Source organism: Neopsephotus bourkii, unplaced genomic scaffold, assembly GCF_033783945.1.
Source record: "Neopsephotus bourkii isolate Nb327-2 ecotype Australia unplaced genomic scaffold, CSIRO-AGI_Nbou_v1 NB_690, whole genome shotgun sequence".
Lineage (NCBI taxonomy): Eukaryota > Metazoa > Chordata > Aves > Psittaciformes > Psittacidae > Neopsephotus > Neopsephotus bourkii.
In genome coordinates, this window is record NW_026901189.1 from 2,845,576 (window position 1) to 2,868,767 (window position 23,192).

Consider the following 23,192-nt stretch of genomic DNA (forward strand, 5'->3'; position numbering starts at 1 on the left):
CTGCTCCGCCTTCTCGGTCCCGCCCCGTCCTAGCACGGCACCACGGGTTAGGGCTGACAATGGCAAGTTTATTGGTTCAGGTACAGCGAGGAGGGTTGCAAGCAGCTCAAAGACAGATGTAAGGTGGGGGTGAGAGGGATGGTAACAAAATAAAACAGCAGCAACAAAACAGGACAAAAAAAAAAAAAGGGGTGGGGTGGGGAGAGAGCAGGATAGACACCGAAAGGGAACAGAGCTTAAAAAGATATGGTTTTATCTGTTATGACAACGTACTCCCAGCAGGAATTGCTTCCTTTCTCCAGTTAAGTCAATGGGTCTTTCAGTAAAATAGTGTTGGGGGCAGAAGTTAGTATATGCATTTCCCTCGCAAATAAACTATAATTCATGCCAGTTAAACACTAGAACTAAAAATGTACAAAGAAGCCTTGAAGGAGATGAAGTGTTACCAGAGTTACCTTTTCCCCTCTGAACAGTCCAGAAGAAAAAACAATGACTACAAATACAGCAGGCAAACTGACTGTTGGGCTGATGGGGGTGGGATATACATAGTGTTGTAAGGAATTCAGTCTCAAGTTGTGCTAAACTCTCTTCATCCTCTGTATGGCACATTTTGGTCCATGATGGGGATTTTAAGTTGAGACGAACCCCGATTTCTTACAGAAACGTGTAAATATTGTTGCTCTTTAAAATGCCAGGTGTACTTCCTTCTACAAAGCTTAGGAGAGGTTTATAGGAAGTAGTCTGGGGTACGACGGGTCACATGAGGCTCTCCACGGCGAGGTGCTGGGTCAAACTGGAGGCTGCAGGAAAGAAAAGGGGATCATTTGCCCTCTGTCTACACAAGGGATTTTCGAATGCCACAATATACACTAGACTGGGTCTCCTGCTGCTATCACTTTACCCATCCCGGCTGCTTCCACATACGATGTTCCGGGTCCCCAGACAAACATCTGTGGGAATTACAACTTCAGCAGCCCAGCACTACTTGCACACGAGCTCAGGTGAATGCAGAATTCAGACTATCTCACCCACCTTTACAAAGCCTAGCGCTACCAAAAAGAAAAAAACATAAATCAGTCTTTGCACTCTCCATGAAGCTTGTGTGATGGAAGGATTAAGGAAATGCAGAAGCTCCAACTCTCCAGAGAGCCGGGAATGTGAGATACTGCAGTACCCAAACTTTTAAAAGCTTAACTCAATACTCATTAGATTTTCTTGCAGGTACAGCACACAATGTGAATTCCAGAGAGATCTGAGGTGGCTTTTCACAAAAGAAGCCCTTTGGAAAGGATCAGTCATTATTCACAACATAGAATGGTTAGGAACAAAGGACAGCCCGAGCCAGGTTACTCACAAGGAATACTTTAAAGTGTCATCTAGTTCCATAATAGCAGCCTGGTTCCCACAACGATAACAGTAATTGGGCGCACTGAAAATGGTAACCACGTTTCGGTCATGGCACCAGTTATAACCCTGCCAGGAAAGAAGAAAAAACAAAAAAGCATCTGTTAAACCTCAACCCATCTGAAGTTCCTCTTAAGATCTGAAATGATCCAAGGCATTTGTGAAACCGTAGAGTTCTTGTAAGTACTTCCAACTTTGCTTCCTTTTAGTAGTACTCTTACCACCAGAACAAGTGGGAGTTACGTAAAAGGAACAGCTCCAACCACTCCGCATAGGGATCAGCCATTCGTCACTGGTGCGTTTATCCATTCTGGACACAAATTACTGATTGTACCACAAATAAAACTCAAGATCTTTAGGTATGCCTTCAGCTTTCACCCACCACAAAGGGGAATGTGACTGCTGACACACAATACTACTTAAGAGATCTACCTGGAATAGGTTTTAAAAATACTACTGTTCCACTGACCCACCTGGCATTTTTACAGCATGACATATAAGAATAGCTTATCAACAGCCAAAATTATGGCTTAATTCCTGCCATGTCTGACTGCCAAGTATTAAAGGACAGCCTGTAAAGGAGCAGCAGTTTTAAGTAGAGCAGTCAGCATGTAAGTAGGTTATTACTCCCACAAACAAGGTGTGACAGGGTCCTTCTGGCAATATGCTTGGAGAATAAGAAGGTGGGAAAGGGCAGAACATTTCTTTATTTACATCACAAGTCAAAGCCCATCATTTTATGTTGCTTCTTGTTTCCACATGATTCACGTCTCTTTCATATTTGCCTGTGTAACACATTTAGGTGTCCACTTATGCCAACCCAGTGGAAGGTCTCACTGAGGAGATGAGAATCGGCATCTCCGTTTTGTTAGCCCCACGTAGCAAAGCATTTGCCCTACCTCCATGACAAGTTGGTGAGCACGGGAGACCAGTGTGAGACCATTGGCATGGTTAAATGTTTCAGAAATATCTTGCCCAAAGGTGTAGCCAGCACCACGTGGAGAGATACCCCAGCCGCCACGATCATCTGGATCCGACCATAACAGATCACACATCGGGCCCTTGAAAGAGGAAGTGTTCTTCATTAGATCACTAACAAGATTTTAGAAGTGTTTTTTCTAGAACAATATATTTTATTTACAGTAAGAAGATTGCCAGCAGGTCCTTCTCCATACAAGGTGTATGTGCTCATTTAACACATATTAATTACTCTCCGTACTTACTCAGTGTCTCAGTCAGCATCCCTCCACCCACCAAGGAATTAATACTGAGAAACGAATCCACGATACCAGAAATCTGTTCCCACCTCCTCTTCCATGTGCTCCTTTTACCACTTCACTTCAGTCAGAGATACAAAGACATTGAGAGCAGCTTCACATTCTAACTCCTGGCTTCCACAGTGTGGTAAGGAAAGCCACGTGGGAAGGTACGTAAATCCAAGGATGCACAGTGGGTTTGCTGGAGCCAGCCAAGTTGCAATAGATTCAAGAAAGGGAAATAACTCATAGGAGGTTGAACTATTCCAGAGACTGATGTTAACCCTTCAGCAGCTCTTCTGAAGGTATTAATAATTTAATTTCCTCTCTACACAGTCTATTGTTGGACTTGATATATTATATTAAATATATCTAACAGTCACAAACAGAAGTTCAGCTTTCCTTGCTGAACTACTAAGAAGCAGTAAAGACACTCTTGTATTAATCCAACCTGCTGCTGCTTCCTACCCACAGCTCTTGAGTCTTGTGGCAGGGATCACACTGACTCCATGTGGAGATCCTCAGGACAGCCAGATTTCAGCACAGATATGCAGCATAAGATTGGGAACACCCCAGAGCAACTATATCATCATTACACCTAACTACAGGCAGATGTCCCACCAGGTAGCCCACTCATTCTGGGAGTAATTCACACAGCTGATTATAGCTTGTGGAAAGCTTGGGCAGACTTTGCTGAATTGTTCTTGCTGTTATACCAAAGACATTGCAGGACAAGCAGCTCACTTTAATTATGGAACATTAAACTCTGTAAGCCCCAGCCACTCCAACACAGAAGACCAATTTGCTGCCCCTGGAGCTCAGAAGTTGGTTTCTTCAGTTGTGATCTCAGGCCCCCAGAACATGATGAACAAGGTGCGATACCATAGTGGAAAGGATTGGCTGGAGAGAAAGCATGTTGACACAACATGGCTTCACGTGGTAGCTGTCTGTTCACAAGCAAGTCTGTGGGTGAGGCTGAAGGTAGTAAAAACCTTCTGCTGTCAAATACTATTCTTCAAGTCAGCATGACAGTGAAAAAAATCGCATGATCCTGTGACAAACAGCTATGAAACTCCCATCTCTCTCCTTTTGTACACTGCTGTAATCAAAGCGTATTGACTTGTGTATGTCTAGCCCAAATGTATGTTCATCTGCTCCTAGCTCTTACGAAGACAATAACCCACTTTGTAACTCCATGTGTGTGTGCCTCTTGCAGATTAAACGGACTTCAAAGTGAGGCTACATTTGCATTTTCCACCAACAGATATCTAATTTTATGATCCATTTCCTTTCCTGTTACCTCATGTGGAACTTCCTGCAGGCGGTCCAGAGCCCTGATATGATCCAGTGTATCTATGGATGGAGAGAGGCCACCATGGAGACAGAAAATCTGTTTCAGAAAAAGAGAGCAACCCATTCAGTGCATAAATTTATGGGAAGGCTCAGAAATAGCTGGTTTTAACTGTTAGCATTCTTGTACAATTGCAGCCATCTCACCCTCACAGCAGAAAAAAACAAATTTAATTCCTGCAGAAGGAAACAAAACTGAAAGGGTGCACCTTGCATACAGAAATCAGGGGAACAACAAGGGAACAACAAAGACATTAATCCTTCAATTTTTGGAATACCTTGCCTCATGGCCACTACTCGGCTCACATCTGATATGACATGAGGGATCCCCACTTCCTGAGCAGTCAATTAAAATGATCCACACATGCAATACCCTGCTATTCCTTCAGCAGCAGAATCAAAAGCTTTCCCACACCACCAACTTACATTAAAACCTCACTAAATTCACCCCCAAACCCACAGTAAGTACATCGGCTTTGAAAAAACTCAGAACACAACCTAAGCGACCTTCTCTGAAACTGTCCACGCAGAGGTCAGACAATACAGTCTACACAACACCCCAAAAGAGAGCATTTTCCTTACTCAACATTTACTTACCTGGCCATCTACTAGAGCTGTAAGTGGAAGATAATCAAACAGATCTGTGAAGTACTTCCAGACGTTGGCATTGCCATACTTTCGCAGACATTCATCATAAAAGCCATACACTTGTGTGATTTGCCTGCTCTCATGGTTGCCCCTCAGTATCGTGATGCGTTCTGGGTAGCGCACCTATTGACAAAGAAAATAGTTCTTTAACACAAGGATTGTACCATCAATATGGAAACAAAGAGCAATGGAATATTTCGAACAGCGGTCAAGCATTCAGCTCTGTTACAGAACAGCATGTGGCCATTAATGCTTTTCAATTTACATGTGTCTAGTTCAAGCCAATGGAAGCATCAAGGGGAGGAGTGATTCTTTCCAAACTCCCCCAAAATATGGTGTTTTGCCCAAGGCCGCTGTAGGAAAGCTGTCAAACCTTACCTTCAACGCCACTAGAAGAGTCACTGTTTCCACCGAGTAATAGCCTCTGTCCACATAGTCTCCCATGAACAGGTAATTTGTGTCTGGCGATTTCCCACCAATTCTAAAGAGTTCCATGAGGTCGTGGAATTGACCGTGGACATCCCCACAGACGGTGACGGGGCAACGAACCTCTTGCACGTTAGATTCCTTTGTAAGGATTTCTTTAGCCTAGCATGAAAACACATATTTAGGACAAAAAGGTAGCAAGCTCCTCTATAAGCAGGTGCAGATGTTATTCCACTGCATGTTATTCACACTGGAAACCCTATTTCAGTCCAGTAGCTCAAGCTGACCACTGGAAAAACAGTGGTTTGTTGGAGAAGCAAATACAAAATGCATTTTACAAATCCCTGTGCAGGAAGACAAGCAGGTTTCTTAGCATGAGGCCAGATTATTAAAATCTTAACATAACACAAGTACTGACAAATTCAAAGGAGTAATTATCAAGTTAATCCCCAGCCTCCCCCGAAAGAAAGCAGTATGAACTTCAAGCCTTGCATTAGACATACCACTCACATCACCACTGGGGTTCACACACAAATTCTGTGCTTCTTCCAAACATTTCTCCAGTGCAGACAAGACAAAGCACTATTCCAGTCAGCTTCATCAGCTTCACAGGCTGACATTATCTTCTTAAGCACAACTGGTTTATTTTTTAACCTAAAGATTATGACAGATTTCTCTCTGTGTTCAACACAGCTCAGGTCTGTTCATCTCACCTATGTGATCGAGATCCATCAGTGTAATCTGACTGCCGCTACCCAGTTACATGATACTTAGAAGCTTTCACCTCAAGAATCTCAGTGTTCTTCTCTGTGTTGTGGGCCGTCCCATGTCCTGTCAGCAACAGTTCAGTGTATGAAAACAGAGATGAGGTTGTATTTTTGCTGTCTGCTGGTAAGGGCAGAAATACCAGAAGAGCTAGTGCATGCCACCTGGGTGACTATCATGGTCTTCTGACCAACCTGATTTTCAAAAAGCATGTATCAAGCTAGATATTATTTGATATACCAGTAGGAAAACTATGGCCTCCTAGACTTCAGACAGAAGGCATATGAAATGCAATGACATGACTTGCACACAGACTCCCTCCTGCCACGTTTCAGTCTGCCTACCATTTCAAGGGATAGCTCTCAATCCCACGCCACCATGTGGAACCATTCACATTACCACCTTTGCCAGCACTGACGGCTCCTCCTTACCACCTTCCTCCTCTGGGATAGGATCCCTCAGGCTTCCTTCCCTTGCTGCACACTCATAAACCTTAAGTGCTTTCCCAAGACCAGGATTTTGCAGCAGCGGGTCCGTGCCATGGAAACAGCTCTACGAACAGCCTGTTTCTTCCATATCAACAGAGCCAGCTCACCGTGTGATTGCTAAGCAGAGATGACATTAGGAAAGGCTGCATGTGACAAAGGGGCTCATCTGGCAGAAACACTGAGCAACTGCTATGGCACCAGGTAAGCAGAGCTGTGTCACTCTGGCAAATAATAACCAACACAAGCACCAGTGCCAGCGCTGCTCCAGCTCTTTGAGACTGCATTGCAGCGAGACTGAAGCTGAATGTCAGGAAAGGGAACCTTCACTGCACATTCCCAGAACACGTGGGAACTAACAAATCCATTTCCCTTGCAGAGGGACAGATTCTTCTTATTCTTGCTTAAGCTACCAAGGAAAACAAGTATTCCTACGCCTCCCTTCACTAACTTGGCACAGAACATCACTGTATATACAAGAGGCGCTTCTCTCTCGCCCAGGGCATTTTCTCCTGCCAGATTTCCAATCCTTTTCCGAGAGCAACAGTTTAACAGTTCTAAAGGCAGGTCACACACAACTGGAAAAGCAAAGTCAGAAGCAATTTGAACATATGGAGCCACAACCAGCTTCCCCTGTGGTACCCAGATGGCAACAAAATGACCACAGATGGAGGGATGGCATCCCTGGATTTAGTCATCTCTTCCTCTACACCCAACAGTTCCTCTGCTAATTACAGCCACATAATGCAGCCTAACTGCATTACCTCGTTATCATCAAATATCATGTTTGTTTTCCTGCCTCCAGCTCATCAGCTAATGCAGATCAGTGCTCCAGGCACATATGAAGCACAGGGGACACCCACAGATATGCTCAGTCCAATCTGAATAGAAGGGATGGAAGATCACCAGTGCTGAACAGTTCCCAGCAGGCAGTAATCCAACTACTCGTGGCCAAGTCCCTTAGCTCAGGATGGTGCAGTTACCACCTGCTGCAACCAGGAAGAACCTGCTTACTGAGGACACCCTCAGTGGGCTCCCTGAGGACTCCTGCATTCACATTCAAATGATTGCTGCCTTGCCTCTTTTAGGGAAAGAGGCATATTCAGAAGGAATAACTAAAACCCAAGAAGTCTAGGGCTTGGACAGCATCTAATGTGCCCCTTGCACGGCATTTAACCTGAGGGATGTGATCCTGATCCTCAAAGACACATCCTGCACATTGACTGGATGGCATAAGATCTACCTTGTAGTTGTGACTGGAACTGCTGAACATGTGGTTTTGAGTGCAACAGTAGTACTTGAATTCTTTTTCCTTATCTTTAAAAACATCTACATCACCTTTTGAGATCACCTATCCTCTGTGAGACAAATATAAAACAAACACGGTCAGTGAGTTCTGACTGTTGCACAAAGCAACAGGCAGGGTTTCACTGTAATCTGGAGCTAACTTCACCATAGAAAGTGGGGTGTATTTTTTGCTCTTTCTTATAGTGCATAATGCTCCCTTTCCAGATGTGTAAAAAGATGAATACTGTACACATGCCATACATACTTATCAGTGTCTCAACCACATCATCACTCTCCACCTCTCTGATCTCCCCAGAAAACCCGTGCACCCATCCAAAGATCCACACACAGGTAGAGCAGCACAGGCAACAGAGAAGAGGAGCTCCTTCTGCACAGTAATTGGGCACACTGACATTAAATGCACCCTTCAAAGGTGGACCAGTCCAAGACCTGGAAGATTGCTACTAGGAGAACCTAGAAGTTTCCCCTCATGAGAAAGGAAGAGCTAACTGCTGAAAAGCAGCAGCTTCTTTAGCTGCCTACCATGTAGCCTATTTTAGCTTACTAGGTAGACAAAGATACATGTACACAAATAGATTAAGCCTGTCATTCCAATGCTGCAGAGCTGGCTCCAATCATGCTCAGGAACTGGCCACAGAAGTTTGCCCTCATGTGGCTTTCTAATGCCAAACAGTACCTGTAAAATTTTAAGCATCATTAAAAACATCCCAGAAAAGTGGCAATTAGCCAGTACACTCTGCTTGCATGTTTCAATGGGCCGAGCTAACGGTGAAGTAAAATGCTTTAAAATAACAAAAAACACCATTACAAAACAAGGATAAAAAAACCTGATGCAAGTAAACTGCCCCAAATGATCATAATTTACTTAAGAAGGCTGTTAAATGACTATGACTTAAAGTCATACTTTAGCTACCTTTGCTTTAGAAAGCCGTGACTAATACTATTGGCTTCCTAAGCATGTGTCCCAACTGCTCTGGATGAAAGCCATACTCAGGTCAAAGTAAAAAACAGCAGCTTTTAGGTATTTTTATTTAATAAACCTCAACTAAGCACAACAGTTAGCCACATCTGTGCTCAAAATTACTTTGAGGAGCAGACTATTTGGTAGCTGTGAGCTTGCCCATTGTTTCAACTCCCCTCTCTTTCCTAGTTTTAGATCCTATAGATCACCTTCGTAGATTGGTATACCAGCTTGGCTGCTGTCCACTCCTTAGTCCATGTGGAAGGAGGCTGGAGAATGCACGTCCCAATAATTTACTGTGTTGGCCTTCAAGAGGAAATGGAGTGGTCTCAGGGCTTGAACACAACCCATTGATGCGCTGCTCTGAAACTCGAGATGCTTCACCAGCTTTGAGACTACCATCAGGATCATCAGGAGCCTAATCCCTCTGTGAGAGACTAGATCAAATCTACATCCACTATCACACGGTTCAGATTTGTCTATGCTAACTGTGTAAGCTGATTCTAGGTGTGAGGAGATTATGATCCATCCTAGGAGGCAGATTTTCAGCACTGTGCTTCCCCTAGAGAAGGCCAAAGACCCCAAGCACCTGCTTTGCATACAAGATCCTTTGAGAGCACAGAAACTCAGGTCCTTCTAGGAGATTTATTTACTGCACCACGATCTTGGTTTGACCCATGGAGGCTCTTACATGGAGTTTCTGACGCGAATTCAACTCAACTGTCATTCTATCAACTGTGACAGACCAAACTATTATGTCAGCAAATATGCTGAGGATATTAAAATCTGAAGGAGCTTGGCATGAACAAGAACCAGCTAGATTCTCCTCAAACGAGATGGAATCTAAAGGGATGGAGCTATCCTGCTGCCCTTCAGAAACGAGGCAGCAGAGGACACCCTGAAGCCTCAAGAGTGATGGACACTGTCACACATGCTCCTAGAGGTACCTGGGCCAGCACATCCCAGGGTAAGCGTCAGTACTACGGAGATGAAACATTCCTGGCCATGACTCAACACAACATTTGCAATCTCATGGTTTGAACAGCATCCAGGTTGCTACTTGGCTCATACTAATTTCACCAATTAGTGCCCAAGAGCTTGCTAACTCATCCTCCTAAAATCGTTCTTAGACAAAACAATCTTAGAGGGCAGAAGCGTCATAGGTTCATGCCAGTAACAGCAATACTCCCTATAGCCTCAGATGGCTCCTGCTGCTTGGTGTGAAGAATCAATTTACAGTTACCACTCAATAACAGTACAAGAAATGCATGTCTTCATTAGTGATTAAAATCCTTTTCCTCCCACCACTTCACAACACAAAGCTCTCAAGCTGCTCACAGCAACAAGACTGTAACCCCTCTTACACATTCAAACAATAAGGACAGAAAAAAGAAGCTACCAAAGACAGATGGTTATGGATGATTGCTTGCCTATGTTTAACTTAAGAGACAGCCTTTTACTCACCTGCTTTCATATCCCATTTTTTTACTTTTGTGAAAACCCCTTTTCCCTAGGATAAGTACTAACTCCCTCACCTGCAGCAGAGTTCATTAGCTAACCTGACTTGAACTTCAAAACCCAAGTATTCAAAGAATTCCTCTCCAAACTTGGGAGTGCTTCCTACCAAATCAAATGAACTTTTCGGCCTTTTAACCGGACTTCAAATGTTCAAAATACAGGTTACAACCTGTTCAGGTTCAAAGGCAGTTTGATGCAGCCAGTGCTACACTGCTACCAGTACCCAAATTAACAATGTCAAAGCCAACACCAGCACAGAAAGCTCCCATGGCACCTCCAATGAAAGGGGGACATAATCCAACGCAGAAATCTATGGTTTTCACTGCTAATTTAGTGAGAGTGGAAAAAAGTTTCAACAGCCTTCTGCCACAAAGAGAGTCTAAGACCATGGCATTAAGAGCAGCATGAGATGCGAGACACCGAATGTACGTTTCCCCAACACGCTGTAACATACTCGTGTCTACAAACTCTAGCAGTGATCATAATGTCTGTCCTTCCATTATCCTTTGAATGTTGCATGATTTTAGCTAGATTTCATTTTAAAGACCAGCAGAACGATAATCAAGTGTTCTCATGCTGTCTTGAGATGACATCTTGATTAGCTGCATGAAGAATACAAGACTGATGAGCTGCCAAAATGCTGTTGCAACTGGGCAGGTGAAGACAACATGATTTCTACAGGTGCAAATTTCAACAGCTTTCAGAGTGTAGAATAATTTGGCATGCCCTGAACAACTCTAGCTGTGTGCAATCTTTCACTCTTTACTGTCCATTATGCCAGCACTTAAAACCAAGAGTGACCCATACAGGCAAATCTGTGATTTGTTTCTTTGGGGTTTTTCACTCACCCCATTTTGATTTAATTTTTTTTAATAACCTATCAAATTCTTTCACAAATTTAAACCCAAGGCAACAGATAAAATTGTGCTTGCCCTCTTAGAAATTAGTCACAGAAAAGGGAGTGCTAAGAAGTGAGACAAGGTTGGTAAAGGCTTCTCCAAGTATTACCTCAAGGAAATAAACTGAACCAGCTTTCTGCCAGGGCTACTTTGCACCGGAAGCAAGCCTGCACACCCAAAAGCCTTCTGAAGCCCCTTTCCACTACAAGATGGGGGCTACAACCACTCCCTCACAACTTAATAAGCCAAATAAGAGCATTGCAGAGTACTTAATTCATACCCAAGTCATTCTAACCAGTTACCATCACCCTTGAAGAAAGGTGCTGTGACAGATGACATTCGTTTCATGCCATGCTCCACAGCTTTAGGCATCCTACCTGTTGTCTGGACAAGAAACACCCTCCCCACCTCTAGCTGCCACTCTCTCTGCGTACCATGTGCGCCCTGACATACAGCTGCATTCTGCTGGCACTGTCCTCCTGCTCCTCAAAATACAGCACCTACAGCTACTTAACAATGCAGCCAGAGAAGAAGGGAAAAAGTTTTCTGTAACAGCTTGTGGGTCAGAACAGCGGTTCCCAAACAGGAACGCTTGGAGCAGGGCACACATCAGGCTAATAAATTCTTTCAGGGTTATTAGCTGAACCTCACACAGAAGAGAACACAGTCACAGAGAGCTCATCCTCACTTTTCAAGATCAAGGGGCCCTAAGAAATCTGGAGAGGGACCTTTTACAGGGTCATGTAGGGACAGGACAAGGGGGAATGGCTTTAAACTGACAGAGGGAAGATTTAGATTACATATTAGGGAAGTGTTCAAGGCCAGGCTGGACAGGTCTTGGAGCAACCTGACCTAGCGGTAGGTGTCCCTGTTTGTGGCAGAGTGTTGGAACTGGATGAGCTTTAAGGTCCCTTCCAATCCAAACCAGTTTGGGATTCTAATGATTGTATGGTCTCTACTCTTAGAGCCACTGCTGTCACTCCCTGCTGCAGCACCAGCCCTTCTCATCACACTCCCTCAGAACTGATGGAGAAAGTCATAAAGCAAACGGACAGCTCTGGGATGGAGTCCTTCATAGTCTCTGCCTGTGGCATTCAAATAAGCAGCTCCTACCTTTTTGATGAGCATTCCAGCACGTTACGAAGCTGCAGCACAAACCCTCTCTACTGTTCAGACCTCATCACTGCTGTAGTCTACTGAGGATTCAACAGAAGGAAATAGCTTCATCTTTTGAAGCTGGCACCAATATGTTTATATGTTACCATGAACAGGCATCAGAAAACATGTTCCCCATCTGAGAGATAATGTCTAAAGACAAGCCTAAAGATTGGTCTCCTGATGGGGAAAAAAAATAATTAAAAGGTTTTGACAGTATACACTGAACAAGTACAAACAGAAATTTGCTAAAGGACTGTCCAAACCCCAGTCCAAAACAGCAGATGCTGTCCTTCCTCCAGCCATTTCTCATTCTATTTCAGTCTCCTCAGCAGCTTGTAAGCTTGTTTAGGTCAACATTACAGATCATCTCTTCTCCTCTTCTCCTTTCCTAGATTTCACACTGGATGTCAAAAGGTTTCCTCTTGGATTTAGGGTTGATATTTTAGTGTGTAGCTGCTTCACATTATGAGACACAAGACACAAGTGCAATGTGATGTCCCTGAAAAACAGAATGGGTTTTCCCCTGCAAACACCACCCCTGTCCTCTACCACACCTTAGGTGAGCCCAAAGCCAAAAGGTGAAAACCAGACTACTGAGATGTAGGTAGAAAAAATATATATTAAAAAAAAAAAAAATATCATGCCAGACTGGTTTGAGTTGGAAGGGACCTTAAAGTTCATCCAGTTCTAATCCCCTGCCACAGGCAGGGACACTTTCCACTAGACCAGGTTGTTAAGCTGTTCAGTTGAAAAGTACCTGGGGATGGTGATTTAACAGAGCTGAATATGAGCTTGTGTCCAGGCAGCCAAGAAGGCAAACAGTATCCCAGCCTGCATCAGCACCAGTGTGGCAGCAGGGCCAGGGCAGTGATTGTCCCCTTGTACTTGGCAGAGGTGAGGTCACACCTTGAATCCTGTGTTCAGTTTTGGGCCCCTAACTACAAGAGAAATATTGAGCTGGTCCAGAGAAGGGCAACAGAGCTGACGAAGGGTCTGGAGAACAAGCTTGATGAGGTACAGCTGAGGGACCTCAGGGGATTTAGTCTGGAGAAGAGATGGCTCAGGATGGGACCTCATCACTATATAAAAAACTACCTAAAAGAAGGATGTACTGAGGTGGGGTTGGTCTCTTCTCCCCACAAGTAACAACAACGCAAGAGGAAACGGCCTCAAGCTGTGCCAGGGGAGGTTTAGGTTAGAGATTAGGAACAATTTCTTCACCAAGAGGGTGGTCAGGCATTGGAACAGGCTGCCCAGGGAATGGTGGAGTCACCATCCCTTAAGTGTTCACAAGCCACGTAGATGAGGCCCTTAGTGACATGGTGCCTTGGCAGTGCTGTGGTAATGGTTGGACTTGATGATCTTAAAGATCTTTTCCAAAGTGACTGATTCTACAATTCTGTAAAGCCCTCAGTTCCTCATAAATCCTATAACTGTGGCATTTTTGACGCCAGAAAAGCACTGGCACTGCGAACAAGAAGCCCTGCCATCTCAGACACACTACAGGGCAGTATCACACCGATCAAGGGGAGAAGAGAAAAACCTGTTTCCTCGCCATAGCCCCACCATGCCGGGACGCTTTGCTCGCAGCTCCCTGGCACCGCCAGCCCCAACCAAAACCCTCCAGTTCGCAGAGGGAGGACAAGGGGAAGCCGGCCCCGCCGTGACCCGCACTCACCTTCTCGCAGAGACTGCGGACCTGGCTCTCGCTCAGCTGCCGGCACTCGTTCAGCTGCTCGATCCATTGGTCCAGCTCCTTGGCGAACCCCTTCTCCTCCATGGCTGCGGGACGGGGAACCGGGCAGAGCAGGGCACGACAGGGGCCAGCCACGCTGGTCACCCCGCAAAGGCCCGGGCCCGCCTTAACGGCGGCGGCGCAACAACCGGAACGCGCGGCCTGCTGCGCTCCGCGTAATGGCGGGTCCCCCCCTTCGCTTCCCGGTCTGCGCACTTCCGGCCACACCCACCTCACGTAACGCACATCCGGCGCCCCCCCGGTAGAGTTGCCGCTTGTGCCGAGGGTCGCCGCCCCCTGTGAGGTGGGAGCCATGTGGTGTGTGTTGGGGTGCGCGAGGGCTCATAGGGTCACAGACTGGTTTGGGTTGGAAGGGATGTTAAAACTCACCCAGTTCCAAGCCCCTGCCACAGGCAGGGACACCTTCCACTACAGCAGGTTGCTTCAAGCCCCGTCCAACCTGGCCTTGAACACTGCCGGGGATGGGGCAGCCACAGCTTCTCTGGGCAACCTGTGCCAGGGCCTCACTACCTTCACAGGGAAGAATTTCTGCGTAATGTCTGATCCGGGATCAAGCCTTCCACCCTTGGCTTCCCGATTTAAATTCAGGTTTTTACCTCCGGGCTTGCAGCCGGCCCTAATGATTGCCACAGCATGGCTGGGCTAAGGGAGAGCTTGTTGCAAGGTGTGCATTAACATTAACATTAATGTAACACATAGTAATGTAGCATAACGTTCCCTTATGTGACATAAGGGAAACGGCTACCCGCTGTAAAAATAATTCCCTGGTTTGTCCAAAATGACTCCCAAAAGGGCATCCTAGGTCTCAGGAGGTTATGATAAAGCATTAAAATAAATATTGACAGTCTTCTATTTACGCCTTTCAAATTTGTAAGGTTTCTTCATTATTTAATAGGAGGAAGCGCTGTAACATACTAACATACTTGCTTACAGTCTGGTGCTCGATGCACCTTACGGTGAGCCCAAAAGCGTGACTGATCTGCGAGCGTGTCGTACCTGCTGCAGGATACACAGCTCTTGGTTTGATCTTCCGTACGTTTTGACTTGCTTTGCTGTCTCCTCAGTAGCAGCATGTAACAGCATTCTATAGTGTCAATGATATAATAACCAATTATTAGAACTATGAGGTTTGGAGCGGTGGGTATGCTTGAGTTAGGGGTGCCTGGCCCAGGCAGCAAGGACTGGGATTTTAGGAGATCACCGGTGGTTAACATTCCTGGGATTTTTAGCAGAGCAAGATAAGTGAAGCCACTGCAGTAGGGTTTTTTTTCATGCCGGATGGAAAACCTGAGAATGGCTGAGGAACTACTCAGGTGGGGGGGATATTCTACTATCAGGAACACTAAAGCTAGACTTGTGGACTTTACCCTGAGGTGAAGGAAAAAATGAAAGGGTTCAAAACGTAACAGATCTGAAACAAACTTTCCAACTAAAATACATCCAGCAAATAAAAAGAAAGCAATATATATATAAAAAAAAATTGTGGCTACTCTTTAAAGATTCCCCATCATTTCCTGTTTCTTTACCTAGACAAGACACTAGCCAGGAACCGTTCACATAAGCCTGGAAGTTTTATTTGCTCATTTGTTTCCAGCAGATTATTTTTAACTGAATTGCCCGTGCTTGTGGTACTGCAGCAGAGAACGTAACAGCCCTGGGATGAGGCAAAACCTCCAGCATGGCAGCAGACAATAAATCTTTCCAGCTGAGAGCTTCCCCAGGACAGCACATGCTGTGTGCTGAGCATAAGGGAAGTGGACACCCACTGTAAAAATAATCCCCCTGGCTTGCCCAAAATGACCCCAGAAAGTGCATCCTGGGTCTCAGGAGGTTATGATGCAGCATTAAAATAAATGCTGAGAGGCTTTGATTTATGTCTTTCAGAATTGTAAGGTTTCTTCATTATTTAATAAGAGGAAACAAAATCAGAAGGGGAGCTGTATGTTAAGATGGAAACCTCACATTACTCCTGCTGGAAGAAATACCCTGTAACTTGAGGCTTGCAGCAAAATCCAGTAACAGCATTAACTAGCTGTTAGCAAGATAGTTAAGCAAATTAGTTATGTACTTGCTAACTAGTACATAAGTAGCAATGGGGGATTTTTCTTCCAGCTCCTCAGCATTTGGTGAACGGGGAGTGAGAAGACCAAGTGCCCTTCCCTGGCAAAGACAAACTCCATGTGCTCAATGGTCTTCGTTGTTCATTATATGAGCCATTTTCCCCAAATCTTTCTGGGTGGATGACTTCAAATATCCAAGCAATCCCACAAATTGGTTGTGGCCTAGCTGGCTACTGGAGATAACAAACGCAACTGTTCTTCCCAAGGTCTTGAATGATCTTTCAGTAATGAGAAAAAGAATTTCCTTTTGGCAGTGAAGTAACGCATGGTGAAGTGATAAATCAAACCACAATAAGCTCTTAAATCTTTCTGTTCCTAGTTTTTTTTTTCCTGTGGAATTCTTCCGGCAGCAAAATGTTTCACACATCACGACTACCTCAACATGGGTCTCAACAGTTTCAGTGGCAGTACACAGGCTGCCTTTCTTCACTGTACCCAGTGTGTTCTCAACAGCTTACACCTTCCTCCTCCTGTAAAACCTGAAAATACTTTTGCGGGGTCTCAAAAATTTCCCCTACATCTCCCCGTTAGCGTCTGCAGCATCCTGAGATCCACAGGGTCGTCTTCTTCCAGCATTCCTCCTAGGCAGCAAGAATGGGGATGTGAAGCTGTGATTTTTTGGGGGGTGACTTTCATAGCTCAGCACAGGGGCTTGGTGTTTCTTATCCATCCTGTCAGAGGGTTTTCCAGTGTTAAGCTGATAGACCTCACTGGGTTTGGGCAGGAACTCCTGGTCGAGTTCAAAGAGGATCCAGCTCTTTTACTCTTCAGTAGCCTTTTCTAAAGGCATCCTTCTATCCCAACAGACTGTGGATGCACAAGTCGTGGTGAAGGCGGCCTCTACAGAGAACATCTCTGTTAGGAGCTGGGGCTGATTTTCCACCACCTTCTCTAAAATACAATTTCTGCACTAAAACCTGCTGAAATGTGAAAGTGGCTTAAAAGTCCACAAAATAATAGATAAATGCTGTCTCTGTAACACTAAACCAGTCATAGGGCAGCCTTCCTTTCTTATTTTTGTCATTTTTTAACTGAAAGAATTATTTACTGCCACTGCTGCTTATGGAAGGCATTGTCTGGACTTAACCCTTCACTTCCTAAAAAGCAGTGTTTTACTGATGGCACACCTGTGTTTTAGGTAGGAAAAAAACCCACTGAGTGAAAAAATGGATAAAGCCATAAAGTCCTTTCCTCTGTTATCAGCTGAGGACACATCCTCAGACTAGAGTCACTGCTCGTCACCTGAGCAGAGCCCACCACCCCCCAGCCTGAGGCTAAAAGGTGACAAAGGAGCATTTTGGGTTGCAGACTGAGGTTGCATTTTTGCTGGGGCTGGGAGGCAGATGTACTTTAACACACCCTCCACAAAGTCAGGCTTCTTGTCGCAGCTTCTACCCACGGGATTCATCTCTGTTCTTTCCTTCCCATGCCGATGTCCATCACCATCCTACTGTGAGAAAACATCTACAAAACCTTGATAAACTGTGAAAAGAAGAGCTGGAGAGAGGTCAGGGAGGAAAGAGGCAAAGGGAGCAGGGAGGTGCCCGGAGAGGGAGAGAAATAATTGACAATGTACTCCATGGCCATAACATACATACAGGAAAGTATTGTACATAGATAGAGATATGGGGGAATATACAGAAAAAAGGAATATAAAATGCCCTCCTGCAGCAGCCTGCAGCATTTTGGGGGGGAAACCTCAAAACTTGAGAGTCTTGTAACACGTTTCCTTTGCAAATGCATGCAGATCTGGAACTCTTATTGAAGCGGCTGGCTGATTTGATTACATCCTGGGAAGTGCATGTGCAAATGGATTTTCTAACCTTTTGAGGGCACTGCCTTCTGCCGCCACATCTCCAGCAACTGATGCCAACCTCCCTTTAACACAATGTGCCCTAAAACCGAACCGTGTTACAGATGCCAATGCCCACAGCTTTCATCCAAGCTCATAGCCATAAATCCCTTCATTTTCAAATGCAAAATGTTGCAATTGGGAATGACTTGCCCTCAAGAAATGCGTTAGCAACAATTTAATCTCCTAAATGAAGCGGGTTGAAGCAGGGCCGCTCCTCTGTTGCGCACTTACCGGATAGAAGGATCTGATGATGAAAGCCTGGGGGGAAAAAACAGAGCATCAAATTGAAAAGCCCTGGGGAGATGAATGCGAGATAACCGAGAGAGGAACATTTATAGTCTGAGTCTTGGCTGAAATGATTTCCCCTTCCAGGCAGGCAGATTTCCTTCATAGTATCATGGGAAGCACCCAAAGGAGAGCTGGCACCTTGGAGTGGCGACAAATCCGATTATAAGAACCAGAGCAGACAGTTAAGACTACACAAGTAAGCAAATTTATTTTCAGACAGAACAAATATTGTGGCAAACAACGATATGCAAATTCAGTTGAGAACAGGGGTAAACATCAGACTTCATTTTCAAATAGATATAAAATATAGTCAGGTTTTATTTTGTCCAAAAAGCAGCTCACATCAGGGGAAGCAGGGGGTGGGAGAGGATGGGTCTGTTCACACCATCCAAGGTGTGTGTCACCTGCAAACCCTCAGGCTCCACCATCAGAGATGAGCAACGCCAGGAGGAGATGGAGGTGTCTTTGAGAGCTCTGGCTCCCCTTGACTCCAATATCCTGTCTCCAATTTTCTTCTTCCAATTTTCTGCTGCCAATTTTCTGCCTCCATTCTCAAAAAAAGCATATTCTTGCTGCAAAGCAAGGGGCAGGTTGATTCCCTCTCAGACCCTCAATGCACACCTACCACCTATGTAGAGATGGGGTGGTGGTCATGGGGACGCTAGCTGCTTTTTAGGCTCAGATGTCTTTGAAGGCACCTGAACCTCCTCTTCCTTGCTGGCTTCTCATGGATTGACCTCCTGTGACTGAGCCTGAAAAGCCAGCGAGGGAGCAGCTCACCTCAGATGCTGGAGGAGCTGCCATGGCATGAACAGGACGAAATCCCCTTCCAGTGTAAAGGTGCTAGTGTGCTGCTTTCTAGAAAAGCCATCCCAAATAAAAGCAGACGTAGAAAACATTAGATTGTCAATGATGCTTTGAAACAAATTCAAGTTTATCATTAATTTTCTGTGTGTTTGTTGTTTTTTTTTTCGTGAGTGTGTGTGTCGACTGGATACAAACAGACAAGAAAGACATTGTGAACTTCAAGCTCTGGATCGGCATGTTGTCAGTTAGCATCCGCAGAAGCACCATCAGATACAGAAGAGTTATAGCACCAGAGTTTGGAGGATCTAACTGATAACATGCGTCATTTGGAAAATCTGGAGACAGATTGGGAATGGACGGTGAAGGGGGTGACATGGTACAGTCCATTAGAAACAATACAAGGCAATTCATGAGTTTTCATACAGTACAATACAGTCACGGATCAATTAACCCTTTCAGTACAGTACATGACAAGTAACACTTTGCACCCTGTTAACACTAGGAAAGGAGGCTGTGGGCCAGAGGAAGGTTGCTGGGAGTTTAACTCTTCTGCCTTCTAATTTCAGGGTTTTCTCATTGCTTTGCTGCTTTTTAGCCTCATGTCTGTCCCACCCCACATCAGACAGCCCATTCCCAGCCTGGCTCCCTGGTGGGACATGCTGGTGGACCGGAATGCTGCTGGTCCATCCACCTGAAAGTCTTCACCCAAATCCTCCTGGTTTGGCCAGGGAAGTGGAGACCCACTGCCCCTCTGCCCCACACCAGCTACCAAAACTATGAGAAAACATTGCTTTCCCCCCATCCCTACCCGCCAGCCAATTCAGGTGCGAAAGCATACAGAAGGTGTGCAGAGGTTGAGTTCAGACAGCCCCAAGCCAAACCCACTTCTTCCCTCAGGTGTAGTGAGAACAGGGTCCACTGGAAAAGTGCTAAATTACAGTACATTGGCATTTCCATATGTCAACTATTGAACAGCAAAACAGATTGTTTGAAAACAGAATCAGTATCGTACAGTAAGTTCACAATTCTTCACTGTTTCTACACTTGTAACACATGCATTTTATTTCCATTAGTTCAATGCCAGTAGGACCAACATCCTCCAGAACAATGATCAAACATTAAACAAAACTTCCTAAGAAAAATATTAAGCATCACAGAAAGTTTCAGAAAAAAACCTCTTTATCAGCATCACAAGGTACTCAGATTTACATTTAGGAGTTTTCATGCCATGATTTTAAAACACTTTTTGGTTAATATCCTGGGGAGAATTTGGGGGGGGGAAGGAGGGAAGGGGAAATGAACCCCAAAACCAAACCAACACCCTCTCCCCCCCAAAAAAAAGGAATAGTTGGGGAAATAATATATCTGTCTCTGTGTGTACACACACACATATACATGGAGATTGGTGCATGGGTGTGTGTGTGTTTTGAGACTGCTTCCTGCAATGCACAATTTGCTTTGATAAACTTGACTCATTTCAAGGGCATTTGCATGGGTCCAAAAGCCTGTTGAGGAAAGGAAATCTAAACTATCAAAGCAACTTAAAAAGTCTCTCTTGGAGGAAAAGGAAAGGTCGGTAAAATATTGCCTGCGTGCTGTTACCATATACTTCCCAGGAACTATCTGAAACCACAAGGAAGTAGAAATCCTTAAAGAGCTCTTTTTCCACCTAAGAGGTCCCTCCAAAGTGAGAGGTGCTGTTCTGAGCTTTGCATTCCAGCTTCATGTGTGCTGTGCAGGAGAAAACACTTACTTTTACCCTCCTGAAGGATGAGATGCCAACTCCAAAGGGCAAAAAAACAACGGAGGGGAAAAATAAAAAAAGAGACCTGTTCCACATCCCCTTGCAAATGCTTCATTTCCAAGTACTTGAGGAGACCGGTGAGCTGACTAGGGGGTGAATTTTCCAAAGGGTTCACCTATATCCTCATGACAGTGAGCAGGATGTAGGCTTTGAGTCACTGAGGTGCTTTGAGAAGAGGCTGTCCCCTCGGCCACTATCGTTTTGGGGGGCTAGGCACTATTTCTTTAAACCTAGACTCGCAGGGTTAATTTGGAGGGGGAGTGGAGAGAGGAAATAAATCAGTCTGGTTTCTATTCACATTTCCATATTTCCATTTTTAAATCTAACAACAGAGGATATAAGAGCATAATGTTCTGGGCTGCTCAAGGTTTGTGTGTTTTAACCACCTTCAATCCCCACTGAGCACCCAACATCATGAAGGTCTATTGGAGAAGGAAACTTGAGCTGAACCCAACAAAAAGCAGACACTAAAGCTGGAGTTGATCAGTAAAAACACATCTGCTTCAACAAGCAAACCCAATGCAATTACTATATTTTGATGTTGTTGCTGAAGGTTATTTCCATCCTGTCCACTTACTAGCAGTGAAGGAGAAGACCTAATTCACTTCTCTCCATTCAAACTGACCATGCTATAACAGCGGGGTTTATCCATCAAGGGTCACCAATACTCCACCAAGGAGAATTGCCAGAGAAGGCCTTGGACTGACTATGTGACTCATTGCCAATGAGTCCCAAGTGCAGGTACCCCAGCAAGAAGGGAACGTAGCACTCTTACAACCACCGTGATTTGTTTGCTGCTACGGAAAACCCACAAGGGCTTTTAAAGAAGCAAAAACCCACCAGTTGGTTGAGAGTGGCTGGTTTGGGACATCAAAACCTAATTATTCTGCATCCCAGGGATCATAGCCCCATTTCAAATCCTAGGGATTTGTGACTATGTGTACTACAAACTCTACCCTACTGATTTCTTGCTGGCAAAGGAGCTCTGGTCCCTGACCATCCGTACTGAAATACTGGAGGAATTTAACAAGAACAGTGATGCACATTTGAATTGCCTCCTAAAACGACACCTGATCAACTCTGAAAACTGCTTTTCAAGTTCAACAGCAACCTCCATGGTTATTATGCTCCATCTTCTATATAACCTGTAAGAAATTTTACTTTAAAATACCTTTTGTAGTTCAAGCCCACAACCGATCTCAACAACACTTTCAGCACAGGCACATTGATGGCTTTTATTGCAAGGGCTTGAGCACAGTCTTTATCGATACCAGTGTCTCAGACTGGTTTTAACTTCACTGTACTGTGGACACACCCTGCTTATGCAGACCTGCGTCTTTGAAAACAAAAGCACCTGCCCTACGCTTCTTACTCCAGGTCTGCTTTGCATCCTGTGGTCCACTCAATTCCAAGTGTAAATCAGATGATCTTGCACCATTCCAGTCCCTTCTGAGACTTCTGTTATCTTTGGTACTTTTAAAAGCCATACGCTTGGGTCTCTGTACAGCCTCAAAGCTTGCAAACAACCATGTCTGCCTGGACATCAGTGACTTACATGTTTGTCCTGTTGTGTAAAATGAACTTGGATGGGCTTAAGTCCTTAATTTACAAAATTGCTAACAGGTATGTAATGGAAGTCAGTGGTCACATACACCTCGAAATTATCTTCTGATGGCCCCATGACACCGTACCTAAGAGGCTTAAAAAGACTGGGGGAAACAGTTCAAAACTCAAGTGCTAATAGTACTTACAAAAGTGCAGTGCTCAATAGAGTGAGAAAAAAAGTGACTACTGTTACTTAAAGTGCTAGTTACAAAGTTGGTTTGGTTCAGTGTCCAAAACACAGGTAGAACGTGGGGAATAGTGAGGGGTGAAATCAAAACCAGACAGCACTGCAACTGCACATGCCACACCAAAAGTGCTTCAAATCACACCATTGCGGAGAGAGGCATAACGCTACGGCTCAGCTTGTGAACACAGACGAGCAAATGACTGACACCTTTCAGATTACTATAAAGAACAGTTCCATTAACGCCATCACTACAGACCCATTCAGAAAGCAAGTGGTTACAGCTTATGGAAAAAAACCCAAAACACCAAAAACCACCCCAAAACCAAGAGTCTCTCAGAACATTTACGAATCTTTGCAACTATGATACTCAAAGTCTAGCAAAAGCAACCCTGACCAGTGTCTGCAACAAGCTTCGCTGATGCTTATCATGCACGTTACAGAGGAGTCATGCCTCCTTTTACACGCTATCTTACAGTTAGCCTATTTACCTATTTATTTGTGGTTTGCTTGTTTTTTAGCTTTCTGACTATGCATTAAAGCTGGCTTTTTTATCTTCACCATCCTACCAGTCAAAGGACAATTAATGCAACAA

General features: G+C 44.7%; 1 protein-coding gene and 1 long non-coding RNA gene across 2 annotated transcripts; one reads left to right on the forward strand and one right to left on the reverse strand.

Moving 5' to 3' along the window:
• Positions 1 to 47: 47 nt before the first annotated feature.
• Positions 48 to 14,128, reverse strand: PPP2CB (protein phosphatase 2 catalytic subunit beta). The gene is made up of 7 exons (XM_061353733.1): positions 13,857 to 14,128; positions 5,037 to 5,246; positions 4,608 to 4,781; positions 3,961 to 4,050; positions 2,304 to 2,465; positions 1,355 to 1,473; positions 48 to 800 (listed from the first exon to the last, which is right to left on the reverse strand). Exons 1-7 carry the CDS (start codon positions 13,956 to 13,958, stop codon positions 728 to 730), a joined length of 930 nt encoding a protein of 309 aa, XP_061209717.1. The 5' UTR covers positions 13,959 to 14,128; the 3' UTR covers positions 48 to 727.
• Positions 14,129 to 14,298: 170 nt separating this feature from the next.
• On the forward strand, positions 14,299 to 16,363 carry LOC133212358 (uncharacterized). Its single transcript, XR_009725458.1, has 2 exons — positions 14,299 to 14,598; positions 14,868 to 16,363. It is a non-coding gene; the product is annotated as an uncharacterized LOC133212358 (long non-coding RNA).
• The last annotated feature ends 6,829 nt before the right edge of the window (positions 16,364 to 23,192 follow it).